The sequence below is a fragment of the Crassostrea angulata genome, chromosome 5 (assembly GCF_025612915.1).
Source record: "Crassostrea angulata isolate pt1a10 chromosome 5, ASM2561291v2, whole genome shotgun sequence".
In the NCBI taxonomy this organism is placed as follows: Eukaryota; Metazoa; Mollusca; class Bivalvia; order Ostreida; family Ostreidae; genus Magallana; species Magallana angulata.
Window position 1 is genome coordinate 15,434,139 of NC_069115.1, and position 14,234 is coordinate 15,448,372.

General features: G+C 31.3%; 1 protein-coding gene and 1 pseudogene across 1 annotated transcript; one reads left to right on the forward strand and one right to left on the reverse strand.

Annotated features, from left to right (window-relative positions):
- Positions 1-2,780: 2,780 nt before the first annotated feature.
- LOC128185136 (uncharacterized) lies at positions 2,781-4,591 on the forward strand (annotated as a pseudogene).
- A 5,037-nt stretch (positions 4,592-9,628) lies between these two features.
- LOC128183391 (platelet endothelial aggregation receptor 1-like) lies at positions 9,629-13,336 on the reverse strand. The gene is made up of 4 exons (XM_052852378.1): positions 13,263-13,336; positions 12,834-12,892; positions 10,726-10,863; positions 9,629-9,804 (listed from the first exon to the last, which is right to left on the reverse strand). The coding sequence occupies exons 1-4, from the start codon at positions 13,334-13,336 to the stop codon at positions 9,629-9,631; spliced, it is 447 nt and encodes a 148-aa protein (XP_052708338.1).
- Between the last annotated feature and the right edge of the window lie 898 nt (positions 13,337-14,234).

Here is a 14,234-nt window from a genome sequence, read left to right on the forward strand (position 1 = left end):
GGTATTTAAAATTATGTTAATAAAATAATTCTACTAGCAATAGTAATAAAATGTTTAGTTATTAATATAACTGATAGATTATTCCTACCCTTTGAATCAAAATGCATCTGTGTACTTTACTATGAACGTGCATAATAACCTTTGCTGCACAATTTGAGACATCGTGTTCTGTAAGACATTCAGACAACAACTGCCCAAGAGTTTTAAATGTTATTGAATAAATTTAACATAGTTACATATAACATATATATCCGGCTTCATCAGAGCTTTTTATTAATTTTTAAAATGGTTCAATTTCTTCCTCATATAACTTCCCTATACAACTCATTCATTAATATTAAGTACACGAGGTTTTCAATGGCATTCAAATTGAAAATACTGATTTCATCTTTTCATGAATCTGGTTTACGCCTTTTGTTATGCAACTTTATTTCCCTTTTGTTTGATTGTGTTAATTCTACAGAGTGGGATTCGATGATCACCAAGCATTGGTTTTCTGTATCTATATCATCCCTCTATGATGACCTAGTACGCAACAGATAAGTGAACGTATTGACATGTAAAGCGTTTTAAAAAAAATCATTTCAAAGCTGGTTTAGTTAAAAAAGGTAAGCAATGTAGAATTGATTAATTAACTTGTGTTATGCAAATAAAATCGTTAACACGAACAACTATCCATTTCAATTTTTATCTTAGACCATCAGTTTGCAATTTAAGATTTTACTTCCTGAAATATAAATCATTTTTTATTTAAGATTATAACGAATCTAAGCACAAAATTCAAAGTTAATACATTGTTACATTTTCACAGAATGATCACATGCACACAAACTTCTACAACTTATTAAAACAACTTATTAAACAGGTACTGTGTCTGTTATAAATATTAAATCATGTTTTAAAAATACCATAAAATATTCGGCAATCATCAGATAGCATATTACAAGTAAATATACAGAGTAGTAGGCAAAAATGACAAAGTTATCTCCTCATTGATATAAGTATGTAAAGATTGATGTGGCAAATACAAAGTTCTGCCATAAATGAAGGGCAGATTTAATTCCGCTACTTTCTTCCTTACCTTGAATATAAGGGTATTTAATAGATCTATAATCTTATGGGTACATGTACTTGATCCACATACTAGTAGTTGGATAGAGAAATGTACGGATTATCAAATCAAATTCGCTACTCGTTTGGTCAGATGTTCCGACTCTAGTTCTTTAGACTGTCTTTAATATATGTATACCTACCTTCACACTGTTGTGTTTCTGAATTCCATGACGAACCCGGACAGCAGTGTTTGTAATATCTGTTAGATAAGGAAATCATATTTAAGATTCAAAAACAATAGTTTTTCAATTGGGTCGGCAAAATATGATATTTCATTTTATATTGTAATCAATTCCTGGTCAAAGTAAGGCTGCATACGCTATCCTTTTTAATTTTTATTTTGAAATCTCAAAAAAGAATTCGATGAACAAATACACAAAACAAATTTATGCACATATATGTTGTTCAGTTTTGTCAAGAAGAATTGTAAAACTGTTCAACTAAAGTTAACTTAGAATCATTTTAAATGACATTATTTATATAAACTGTTCAATCAAAACTCTGATTTATTTCTTTAAATTTCAGTTATCATCAATTATGATTATAACTTATTTACCTAATTAGTTAATCATTCTTACCCTTCGCATCCAGATGCATTAAGGTACCTTAACATGGACGTATAATATATCAATATTTGCAGCAATAATGGAACCATTTTGTTATCATAGGCATTTACACAACAATTTTTAAGAGTTTATAATGAAAATAGCATAACAACATGTATCCGGTATTGGTATAGCACTCATTCATTAAAATGGGTCTAACACTTCCCTCTTTAATTTGTCATTTACAAATAGAGACAAACTATCGTTCTTAACGAACACATTTAAACTACATGCCCTCATTGAAGAGTTTTATCTGCACCAAGTGTCTGCCCCAAATCAACACTGTTTTGTACCAGTTTAAATATAGATGTAGGCCACATGCAATTACCTGTAAATGTTTAAAAAAATTATAATATTCATATAAGATGAGATCCCATTCTATAATACGCATAAGCAGCCCTTTATGTACAATTTGGGGTTGTACTGTTTGCATGTAAATTTTAAGTTAACCAATGATCTGAACATATCATTTCATAGAAAGTATGGTCTATATAATTATTACAAACAAAATTATATTATGCCCCCTTCTCTCGGCGGGTTTCAGGCTTTAGATTTGCCTCTAGATGCCAACATCATCGTGTGTACTGATTTAGAGAATGGGTGGAAGAGAGGGGTCTAGACCCTCCTTCCCTTTGAAAAATTCATTTATATTATTACTAGGAGCAAAGAACTATACTTGATATTAGTCAAATTTGGCCCCCAAAATTCGCTATTTTTAAAATGATTCGGGTACATTAATTATTTGTGTTATTTTATAAAAGAGATGACATGAAATACGTTTTTTACCTATTTATTTGATTTATATGCACTCACTGGCTGTATATGACGTCAGAAGTGACGCTATTTTTATAATTCAATCAAAATCAATCAAAAATTGACATTTTTCTTTTTTCGAATGGGAAATATAGAGCGACTCTTTGAACAACGACTTATTTTTGTCACTTATAAGTATTGGGAAGATACATCTTTGGTGAAAATGTTTTGTTTGTTCAAGCAGTCGCTCAATGTTTCCTTAAGGAAAAACTGCCTCAAAACAAGCCGTTTTATGCTAAAAATGAGGAAATGGCGGGAAAAAGTAAACTTTATGATGTCATATTTTTAAATTATGGGCTTTAAAATCAAAATGAAAATTATGAAAAAACTTCAAATGTTTATTTGTACAAATAAAACAAAGAATTACAGTAAAATGACAATGTTCATTTTAGGGGGCCAATTTAGGCTCAAATAATATACATCTCGGACCCAATTCACCCACCCTTTTCTGCAAACACATTTACATGTATTAACCCGCACCACCCCCCCCCCCCCTCCCATCCTGAAAAAATAAAAAATCAACATCAGAGTACTTTGACAAGACTGTTGCAAAGAACAATCGGGGAGAATTTTTGTAAGGTGGTGTACGGTTATGCCAGTTCTGTTTTGGACACCTATAAGCTAGTGTCCACACAGTTCATTTGATCTATGTTGGGGGGGGGGGAGGAGGCATCGACTCCATGGCTGTGAACGATGCACAGATTACCATCAAAGTGGTCAAGACCGGAGGCGCAGGTTATATTCATACCGGAAGTTGAGGCAAAACAATACTGACCATGTTTCGATCGGAAGTTGGTGTAACGTTTGCCGATCTTGAATGCGTTTTGCTTCACAATAAAGCGCAAGTGTTTTGTTGAAATTGAAGTTAATCTGCGCAAATGATACAATTTTTACAAAAGAAATTCATAGAACTATCTTTTTTAACTTAAAAGAATTAAAGATGTTGGGGTGATAACTGTTGATTAATATTTTGTTCTCAATGGTGCTAATTTTACACTCAACACAAAAGTTCACAATTGTTTAAGGAATACCATAGGAAAATATATATTTACATTGACTGACAAAATTAACGTGTACCTCAAATTCACATAATATGATATAGTATTTGTATTATGAATATGTTATGAATATGTTAATCTTCAAAACGGTTTCAGTGAGCTCCACTGTGTGGGCGTCCCCGCTACCTGCGCCAGCTAATATCACCAATGCAGACATAATAGTCAAGTGTAACTATGCTCTATACTGTACTCCTGCCGAGAGGGATACTATTCGAACGACGCCAGCAGTTATATTGTTTATGATGGCCAGGCGTGATCAAGTACGGCTATGGAATGTAAACGTAAGTATATTGGATTGTTTAAAGTTATTCTTACAAACGAAATATTGATCGGTTTATTGTTCTGTCAAAACCATGACGTGTGTACCGTTATTTTAAAGCACTATTCCTTATTATATTTAAAAGAAGAGTTGTAAAGTTTGTAGCCATTAGAGAATGTTTCTTTTATTAGCCCCCAATACGTTATGAGGAGCAGAAGGAATAGCAAAAATCGCGTTTGCAAGATGGTTCTGGTTTTGTAAATATTCTTAATTTTTTTTAATCTCATGATTAAATGTTAGTATAGCTGTTACGTTTAAGGTAGGACATGTTCATTTCTTCAAGAAAATTGAAATGCTGCTTAGGTATGATTTCCAAAAGTTTAGTAACATGAAGAGACCGAGAAAAACCTGACAAATTTTAATATGTTTAATAATATCAAGAGAATAAGGGAAATGCGTGATATATGTTATCATTTTTTATGATGATCCATCCCAGTGGTTCCTAATGCAACCCCAATCGAAGAAATTGTTCGCCACTTGAAAATCTCCAAAAATAGCACGTCGGATACGAGAGGATTCTCAAATGTGCCTATGATCCTCGCCCCAGTTCTACGGCCATAGGAGGAGTAGGAGTGGCAGGTTTGTGCTTATTCGCCGCATTGATTATCATAGCCGACTGCTAAGCAATTTTCCGCAACAAGGAACTTTTATATGGTGGAACTGAGACAGCCGATAGCATGTAATGACAAGGGAACTGTAATATATTACTCTTATGCATAATTTAGGTCTCTATTGTTTTGAGACTTCACATCAGTTCAAAAGTTTTATTATGAACTGTATCATGGTTATACTCGACTTGGAAAAAATATGGCGTTATTTGCTACATCTTCGCTTGCCAAGAGTTTCTGATCTGAACCGCTCCTAAACGATCAGAAACTCTTCATGTGTTTGTTTAAGGAATATTGAAGTAATATTATTTCCTGTCTAAAAAAAACGGCGAAGAGATTGTTTTGTAATAGTCTTGTCACAAGATTCAATTTATCGAAATCAAAACATTTTCTGCCAGGATAAGTATAAACTTGCAAAACAATAATTATGTAGGTGGCACATTATGCATGGCGATGTATTTTGTTTTTAATCATACGATTTAAATTTTGACCTAAGATTTTGTGATCTTATAAGAGTATTTATCACATTTGTTAAACTTAAATACACTCTTTAGATTTTGATATCAAAAAATCGCTTCAACCAGAAGTTGAACTTGAGTGCATGCATGTAATTACATGTACCATCTTTTGCCATAAGTATCAAATGTTTAAAAAAAAATCTGAATGTATTTAAGAAAAACAAAACTTATTTTTTACAGTATATTTCAAACACTAGCGAAATGTTGTTAATAAAAACACAATTTAAATGTTTTATAATTAAGTTGTTAAAAAAACAGATCACAAAAATAACATCAAGAGCATATAATGTTTTTTTTTAGATTTAGTGAAAGATTCGCTTTATCGGAAACACAAAAGTTGTTTAGAAAGAACGTTTAGAAACTCAACGTTTAATTGAAGTTAACTTAAAAAAGAACATAAGTACCTTAGCACCCCACTTGTTTGTTTTTAAATATATTGCCTTCTTTTTTGGACATCGGTCGTCCTTTCTTACACTCATATGTCATTCTATTATGATTGCATTATAAGTTAATTTTCTGTGTGCATAACCAGCATGAAGCAAATTTAGAACCATTACATACCTTTAAAATACGAGTTTCTTTATATTCGGGATATAATTAGATTTTCCCTGTTTTATTGATTTTGGTTTACAAGGAAAATTAAACATTAATTTGAACTAAATGCCGAATTACCCCATTTTCTAGCCTACATTCAATATCGCCGATTCTTTTATGGAAATCATTATACACACTTTTAGATAATACACCCCTTGATTTGGCTACTGCATCCAAAACTCGCACATAAGACTGCTTTACGTATTTTTTGAAGTCTATTGGTTAATAAAAAAGTTTTTCATTCACAAAACATATATCATAGAGGGAATTTAACAAAAAATGTTTGAAACCCCTTATACCACTGACAACGGTAATTTAAATCATTAGTATTGTCTTAATCGCATATACATATTAAAATGGGATTATTGTAGCGCACGTCCGTATGCATGTAAAATGGGGATACACATGTCTTCCATAGTCATTTGGAGGCTGTCCTTCTGCCTCCTCGTTTTATCAATCCACTGTAGAGAAGACTGAACAGTAAATATGGAATTTTATGAACTTGATGACTTAGATTACAATATTATAATAAAAGTCATTATGATTATCCAATGCAACTTAAACATCAATGTTAATAAATATCGATACAACTTCTGTTCATTTAAGTTATGACAATATTAAAACGAATAAATAATTTTTTACTGAGTCTTGTCTTTTCATTGAAACATACAAATATTAGCATTTGTGCATTTCCTAAACAAATATTAGTTTTACATTTATTTTATCTTCTTTTTTACGTTATAGGAACACACCTGAAGAAAAAAAAACCAACACAAGAAAGCAAAGTAAATATTGACAACACAGATATTGACAGCACACGAGATTATGTGGAGTTAAATAGAATGTGTAAATTCAAAGGCATTTACTGTCGTTGTCTTATCAGAGGCAAGGTGCTTTTTATCCCTAGAATAATATTTATTGTTTGTAAGCAAGCACAAGATTTTGATCTTTATTTGAAAATTAAAATAAAATAAATACTTTATGTTTCAACTGTTGCTGAAGATGAATAACTTAAAAGGTATTGTTGTCTGTGAACCATTTTTATCAGTAAATATTGAATTTGACCTAGCATAATTCATGTAAAGAAAGACTATAAAAAGAAATTGATTAATCTATAACAGAGACTTAGTCAAAATTAAAATCTCTTGTCACGTAATAAGTAATAAAGAAATATTAATTACTTGTTTCTTCGCTGATTGAAATGAGGTATTTTTGCGAAAAAAAAAACAACAACTGACACTTGTTTTTTACTGTAGTTTATTTCATCGATTTAGAAATACCCTCTGTGAAATATATTTATGTCAAATACGTTACTCAATTTATGATCTTCATAATTATTACTTTTATCGCTCTAGCATTTGGAATGAAATACAACGTCATATTTACAAATAAAATCAACAAAACTTTTACCATTAAACTTTTCTAGAATTAAGCTATTAATATTCCATTAGGTACGTTTAAATACATGTACAGTCCTGTCCGCTTCCACTTAGTTCCGCACTGTGTATAGCCCCGAGCTTTGCAACAAAGGAATCCTTGGTGGTGTGGATAGATGCATCCATGGAGTGTGTCACATCCTGCACCACTCCAGCGTAGTCCATGGGCTATACCATTACTTAGTCGCAGTCACTAGTATCACTGTCACCACTCTCCGGGCCGTATAGATGACCATTAATGTTTGTAGCAATTTCACAGTGGCACCTTAATCTCTCTGAATGGTTTCTTATTTCTTAATTGACTTCGGAATCTGTATTTGTTTTAAAAGTTATCGGAGTTTTATATCGTAACAGTATATTTTGGAACATTAATAAAACCGCTTGTTTGCTTTACAAAGACGATGTTGGTATAACAAATGATACTAAATTCAATATCATCAAAATTGAGTTTCAAATAACTAGCAGCTTTAAAACTTCATACAAGGCAAATGACAATTCATAAATTAATGGTTTGGAGACTCTCCTTATCATGTGTGTACATTTTTTGTAACTAACTAATTGAAATATTTTATATTTTAATAGACCCTTCCCCGATAATTGCGGCACTGCTCTCTTGCAGGCGAATTTGATATACTTTACCGAACATTTAGTTAATAAGTAAATAACATACATGAAACATTCAACGATTTCCAACAAATTATGTGATATTGCCCTGTAGAAGAGCAGTACCGCAATTATCAGATTGGTGCAATTGAAACACCAATACAATCTTAGTATATTTGGCGTGAAATTGAAAAGTGAAATAAACGTCAATATTAATGATACCGGGAAAACTTACCTATCGATCCATGTCCATCGATCAGGCTTTAAAATTAAAAGTAAAAATGTGCCTTATTCGAGGATTGTGCGAAATGTTTCGACAATATTCTAAATAAAGGGACTCAGTATATGAACACCCAGCAAGAACTGTAATTTGAAATAAAACTTAGGAAAAAACTTTTCAGTAACATGTTTTTGATTTGACGTCATAAATGTTAAGCGCCGTTGCGATTAATATAGATCTTTTGCCCTGTAAGAATACGCCAGTCCCAAATTTAAAAAGTATATATGACTTCACATAAATTGCTTCAAAGATAGTGTTTGATGCTGCTGTTGATTTTTGAAATAACGATTTTAAAAATATCGCCCGTTTATAGTAATTGTATGTTAATTAAAACAGTAGGATTTTGATTTTCGATATCATTTAAGCTTTTAATAATTTTAACAAAGCTGTTTATTGATATTGATAAAAATTAATAAAAAAAGAAGTATTTGCGATTTGAATTTTCAAAGGCGATAAACACCTTGACAAGAGTGTTAGTCTATTTCATTTTTTATGTAGACACAAGAACATTACTTGGAAGGAATCTTGAAGTTAATTGCACATTGTGTACTTATTAAAATTTATTTTTAACGATTGATAAACGATGTTTCTACAACTTTAATTGTTAAAACATTGATTGACTTAAAATTGTGTATACATGTTTACTGTATATTTAACGGGGGTAAAATAGATAGGCGGGGTGATGTTAACCTATATACACAACCATATGTAATCAAAACAGAACCTGTACATTGAAAACCTGTTCGTAAAAGACAGTGCATATTGACCTAAAACAGTTTTTTGAAGAGGTAAACTCTACTTTTGTTAATATGTTTTACGATGCAACCGTTGGGGCAAGCACAGCAAATAGCGTTGTAACCAGATGGATGCATCCACGTGAAAAAAAAAGGATTAAAATATTATACTCAACGAACACATGTATAAATATTTATGTTTTACGATGTGGCTCTGTACTCACCTATAATTACAGTTACACAATCAAAATTATTAGAAACGCAGTCAGATTGTTGTCTGTCTATTTACTTATTACGCTAAAGGTGTCGTGCTCAGTATAGACACGTTGACGTTATGTTAGTTAAGGAGACATCACCCGACAGGTTCCGTCTAAGTAACAACGCTTCGAACAATTAACCAAGAAAATAATATACAACAAATAGTTGTTTCCCTACCACCAAAAGAGTTAATTGTTGTAATGTAACCCCCCCCCCCCCAAAAAAAAATAAATAAATAAATAAATAATTGTTTATAAAAAGAAGATTCAAAACTTTAAGAAATGAACAAAACGTTGTAAGTGTGAAAAGTATGTTTGTTTTATGGCGATCTGAAACTTAGGGTGTTTTAGAAACAATATCTATATTTTGGCACATTAATTTAAAAGGGATAACGAATGATTGGTAATGGAATTTGACATTTCCTTACGTATGCATTCAAAGTTTGGTGATTTGGACTATAAATTTTACACTTCCTGAAGTATGCATTCAAAGTTTGTAGGTTGTGATATATTGTCGCAACAGGAAATGAACTCGTCTGTGTTCTCAAGCTGTTATTTTAGCTCATTAATTGAAAAAAAAAAAGATGACGAATGGTTTGGAATTGGAAAATGAATATTGATTTTTATATTTTCTTACGTTGTAAGTGTGAAAAGTATGTTTGTTTTTTGTCGATCTAAAACTATTGAATTTTACATTTTCTTACGTATGCATTCAAAGTTCGTAGATTGCCATATATTGCCGTCACAGGAAATGAACTCATCTGTATTATTTAGCTGATAATACCCTGGATTACAGAAATATCTAGCCGTGTTGTTCTCAACCGTCACATCTGCGTTTGGAATGTCCGGTGGTAATAGACACACACCTTAACATAATACATGTAAATTAAAGTCTTTATCAGATATTATATTTGCACAGAAGCATTAAAATTAACTACATATATTACTTGAATGTACAATGCACATTGAAAAGTTTTTTATAACTTAAGATTTAAAATAAAATGCAAAGCAATTAGTTTTGTATACAAAATTTGTGTTTTAAGTTGTATACAATAATAAATTTTGAATTTTTAGCATTTTTCATAATTTTTCTTTAACATATAACATAAGATAAATTTACGAAAGCGTGAACAATTGCTTAAAAAAAACCCCCACGTCATTTCATTGATCAAAATGACCCGTATTGACGCTAACAAATGACTAAAAAAGTTTACTTGGTACATTCGCATTTGCTTGCAAATTTTGTTTAACGTGTTCAGACCGTTTCGCTCGCGTAATTTGACCAAGGTGCATACGGACGATACACATGGTTGAGCGTTTTTAATTGCGCGTGTTGCTGAGTTGTTTTTTTTCTTCAAAAAGCTGAAACTTTTTATATTTCACAGAACAGTTTGAGACCAAAGAGCTTAAACTACAACACTCATAATAACAGTAACTTTATCAAAAATTTATTCTACTAACAGCTCAGATATCTTCCCAATGGATTATCCTATAAAGAGACTAACTAGATCATTTAGACAGCTATTCCATGTATACTGTTATGTTCATCAATAACAGGCAACCGATCAAACTGATATGCAGACGACATATTGTTTTGTTAGATTTAAAAAAAAAACCAATAAAAAACATATAACTGTGCAATGTGCAAATACATTTTCGCCAGGAGGGTCCTTAAAATATCTGATTTGAGCTCTTCGAAATAAATATTCAATATTTGTATCATCGTGAAATACATACATGAACGTCTAATGATACTTTTTAACCCTGAATTTATTTTTTGTACTCACCTGTGACTATTCTAATACACCCTGTAGAAACATTACACAAGTTTCTGCTACAGTTGCATTTTCTTTGACAGTCCACTCCGTAATACGGATAAGGACACAGTGATGAACAGTTCACTCCAGTAATGCCTGGCATACATTCTATTGAATTTAAAAAAGTTGAATAATGAATTTTCTATATGAATATGTTTTTGTTTTTACTGAGCTTAAGTTTTTTTTAAAATTACGTGAAACCGACGTATCAAATGTTAGATTATATTTACATTGATAATTTCTGTTTTTGAAATGAATTTAAAAAATGCAGTTTAGAAAAAAAAACAGTTTAAGAAAGCTCAAAAAATTAAAAACTAAGAGATAAACACCTTTGCTTCGTCTGCGTACTTTTGCATTTTCATAGAAATTTAGTTATTTTTTAAAATTTATTTACTTAATATTTAATTCATTTTTATCTAATTTTGTTATTCAGTTATTTTTTAAATTCCTAGTTGTGATCGGAAATAAATATACATAAGTGTAGACCTTAGTAATTTTAAGTACATTACATATGTTTATAATCTCTCGAGTAAGCACATTCAATCAAGCAATTTTGTTTGCTACACAATTGATATGATTGTGGAATTTGAAAAAGGGATAAAATAAAAGTGTTTTATCATTTATTATAATTTCAAATTTGATGACAATAAAATCATCAGTGCGGAAGTTCAGAGTCATACATGATACCACACTGCTCCATTTTCAGTGTTTTATTTATACTTTGTTCTATCTCCAGGGTATGTTTTCTGTCACCCATACTGTTGTATTCGTTTGTTCCAACGTACAAACAGAAGCAAATACATATATTTGTTGGTAATTAAAATTATGTTAATTAAATAATTATAATAGCAATATAATAGAATGTTTAGTTATTAACAAAACTGATAGATCATTCCTACCCTTTGCATCAAATGAATCTGTGTACTATATTATGAACGTGCATGATAACCTTTGCTGCACAATTTGGGACATCGTGTTCTGTAAGACATTCAGACAACAGCTGCCCAAGAGTTGAAGTTTTTAATGTCAGTGAATAAATTTGACATATGTACTTATATATTCGGTTTTATCAGAGCTTTTTTTTTAAAATTTTTAAACTGGTGTAATTTCTTCCTCATATATCTTCCCAATACAGCTCATTCATTAATATTAAGCACAAGAGGTTTCAATGACATACAAATTGAAAATATTGATTTTATCTTTCTATGAATCTGGTTTACGCCTTTTGTTATGCAATGTAAACTGCATTTCCTTTTTGTTTGATTGTGTCAATTCTACAGAGTGGGATTCGATGATCACCACGCAGTGGTTTTCTGTTTCTATATCACCCCTCTCTGATGACCTAGTACGCAACAGATAAGTGAACGTATTTATATGTACATGTAAAGCTTTTTTTAAAACAAATCTTTTCAAAGTTCAAAAAGGTAAGCAATGTAGAATTGATTAATTAACTTGTGTTATGCATCCAGTGGTGTTTTCAGTTTGCAAATAAAATCTTTAACACCAACAACTATCCATTTCAGTTTTATCTTAGACCATCAGTTTTGCAAGTTTTTACTTCCTGAAACATAAATCATTTTCTATCTAAGATATTAACGAATCTAAGCACAAAATTCAAACTAAATAGATTATTAAAATCTTACAGAATGATCACATGCACGTAAACTACTAAAATTTATTAAAACAACTAATTGAACAGGTACTGTTGTATCTTTGTTAAAAATATTAAATCATATTCAAAAATACCATAAAATATTCAGCGATCATCAGATAGCATATTACATGTAAACAAACAGAGTAGTAGACAAAAAGACAAGGTGATATCCCCATTGATATAAATATGTAAAGATTGACGTGGCAGAAACAAAGTTCTGCCATAAATGAAGGGCAAATTTTTATTCTGCTACTTTTTTTCCTTACCTTGAATATAAGGGTATTTGATAGATCTATAATCTTATGGTTAGGATACAGTCGGATACAGTAATGTGCAGATAATCAGTAAAAAATTCGCTACTCTTTTATTGAGACTGTGTTTCGACTCTAGTCTTTTGTACTGTCTTTAATAAATATCTACTTACGTTCACACTGTTGTGTTTCTGAATTCCATGACGAGCCTGGACAGCAGTTTTTGAAATATCTGTTAGTTTTAAGGAAATCATATTTAAGGTTAAAAAACAATAATTTCTCAATTTGCTCGTCAAAAATATGGTATTTCATTTTATATTGTAATTAATTCCTGATCAATGTTAGATTTTACACTATTTTTTAAAATTCTTTTTTTTTAACTGAAAAAATAATTCGATTAGCAAACACACAAAACAAATCCATGTATATGTATGTTGTTTAGTTTTGTCAAGAACAATTTGTAAAACTGTTCAACTAAAGTTAACTTAAAATCATTTTCAATGAAGTAATTTATAAAAACTGTGTGATCAAATCTTTTATTTATTTATCTAATTTCAGTAAAATCAATTATAATTGTATCTTATTTACCTAATCATTCTTACCCTTCGCATCCAGATGCATTAAGGTACCTCAACATGGACGTACATATCAATAGTTGCAGCAATAACGAAACCATTTTATTATCACAGGCATTCACACAACAGTTTTTAAGAGTGGGTAATGAAAATAGCATAACTACATCTATCTGGGTTTGGCATAGCACTGATTCATAGAAATGGGTCTAACACTTCCCTCTTCCATCTTTCATTTACAAATAGAGACAACTATTGTTAACGAACATATTAAAACTACATGCTGTCATTGGACAGTTTTATCCGCAACAAGTGTCTGACCTTCATTAACACTGTTTTGTACCAGATTACGTATAAATTTAGGCCACATGCAATTTCCTGTAATTGTTAAATATAATTTTCAAAACGAATGAGATCCCATTCAATAATGCACATGAGCGGCCCTTTATGTACAATTTGGGGTTGAACTGTTTGCATGTGAATTTTAAGTTAACCGATAATCTTAACATTTCATGTTGTAGAAAGTATGGTTTATTTAATTATAACAAACACAATTATATTATATGTCCCTCCCTTCGGTGGTTGGAGGCTTTAAATTTGTTTCTAGGTGCAAACACCATCGTGTGTACGGGTTTAGAGAAGGGGTTGGAAAAAGGGTTCCAGACCTTCCTTCCCCTTGAAAAAAATCATTTAGAATAATACCAGTAGCAAATTTACCAAAAATACACCTCGGACCACATTCCCCCACCCCCTTCCTGCAAACACATTTACAGGTATTATTCTGAACCCCACTTCTCATAGACAAATAAACATCAGAATATTTTGACACATCTGTTTCAGACGGCCAGATGTACCACGCGTCAGGTTCGATATAACTGTGGGACGATCACGAGAGAATTTTGGTAGGGTGGTGTACGGTTATACTAGCTGCGTAGCTCTTTTGTGGACATGAGGAGGAGGCGTAGACGTTGAGGCTGTGAACGATGCAGAGATTACCACTTG

What these genes read in the sequence shown, in the direction of transcription:
- LOC128183391 (XM_052852378.1), bottom strand. Translation starts at nt 13,336, where the DNA reads ATGGTTTCGTTATTGCTGCAACTATTGATATGTACGTCCATGTTGAGG. An exon ending in AATGCATCTGGATGCGAAGG is followed by an intron (nt 12,893 to 13,262) that starts GTAAGAATGATT and finishes TAAAACTAACAG; the next exon opens with ATATTTCAAAAACTGCTGTC. An exon ending in AGAAACACAACAGTGTGAAC is followed by an intron (nt 10,864 to 12,833) that starts GTAAGTAGATAT and finishes TAAATTCAATAG; the next exon opens with AATGTATGCCAGGCATTACT.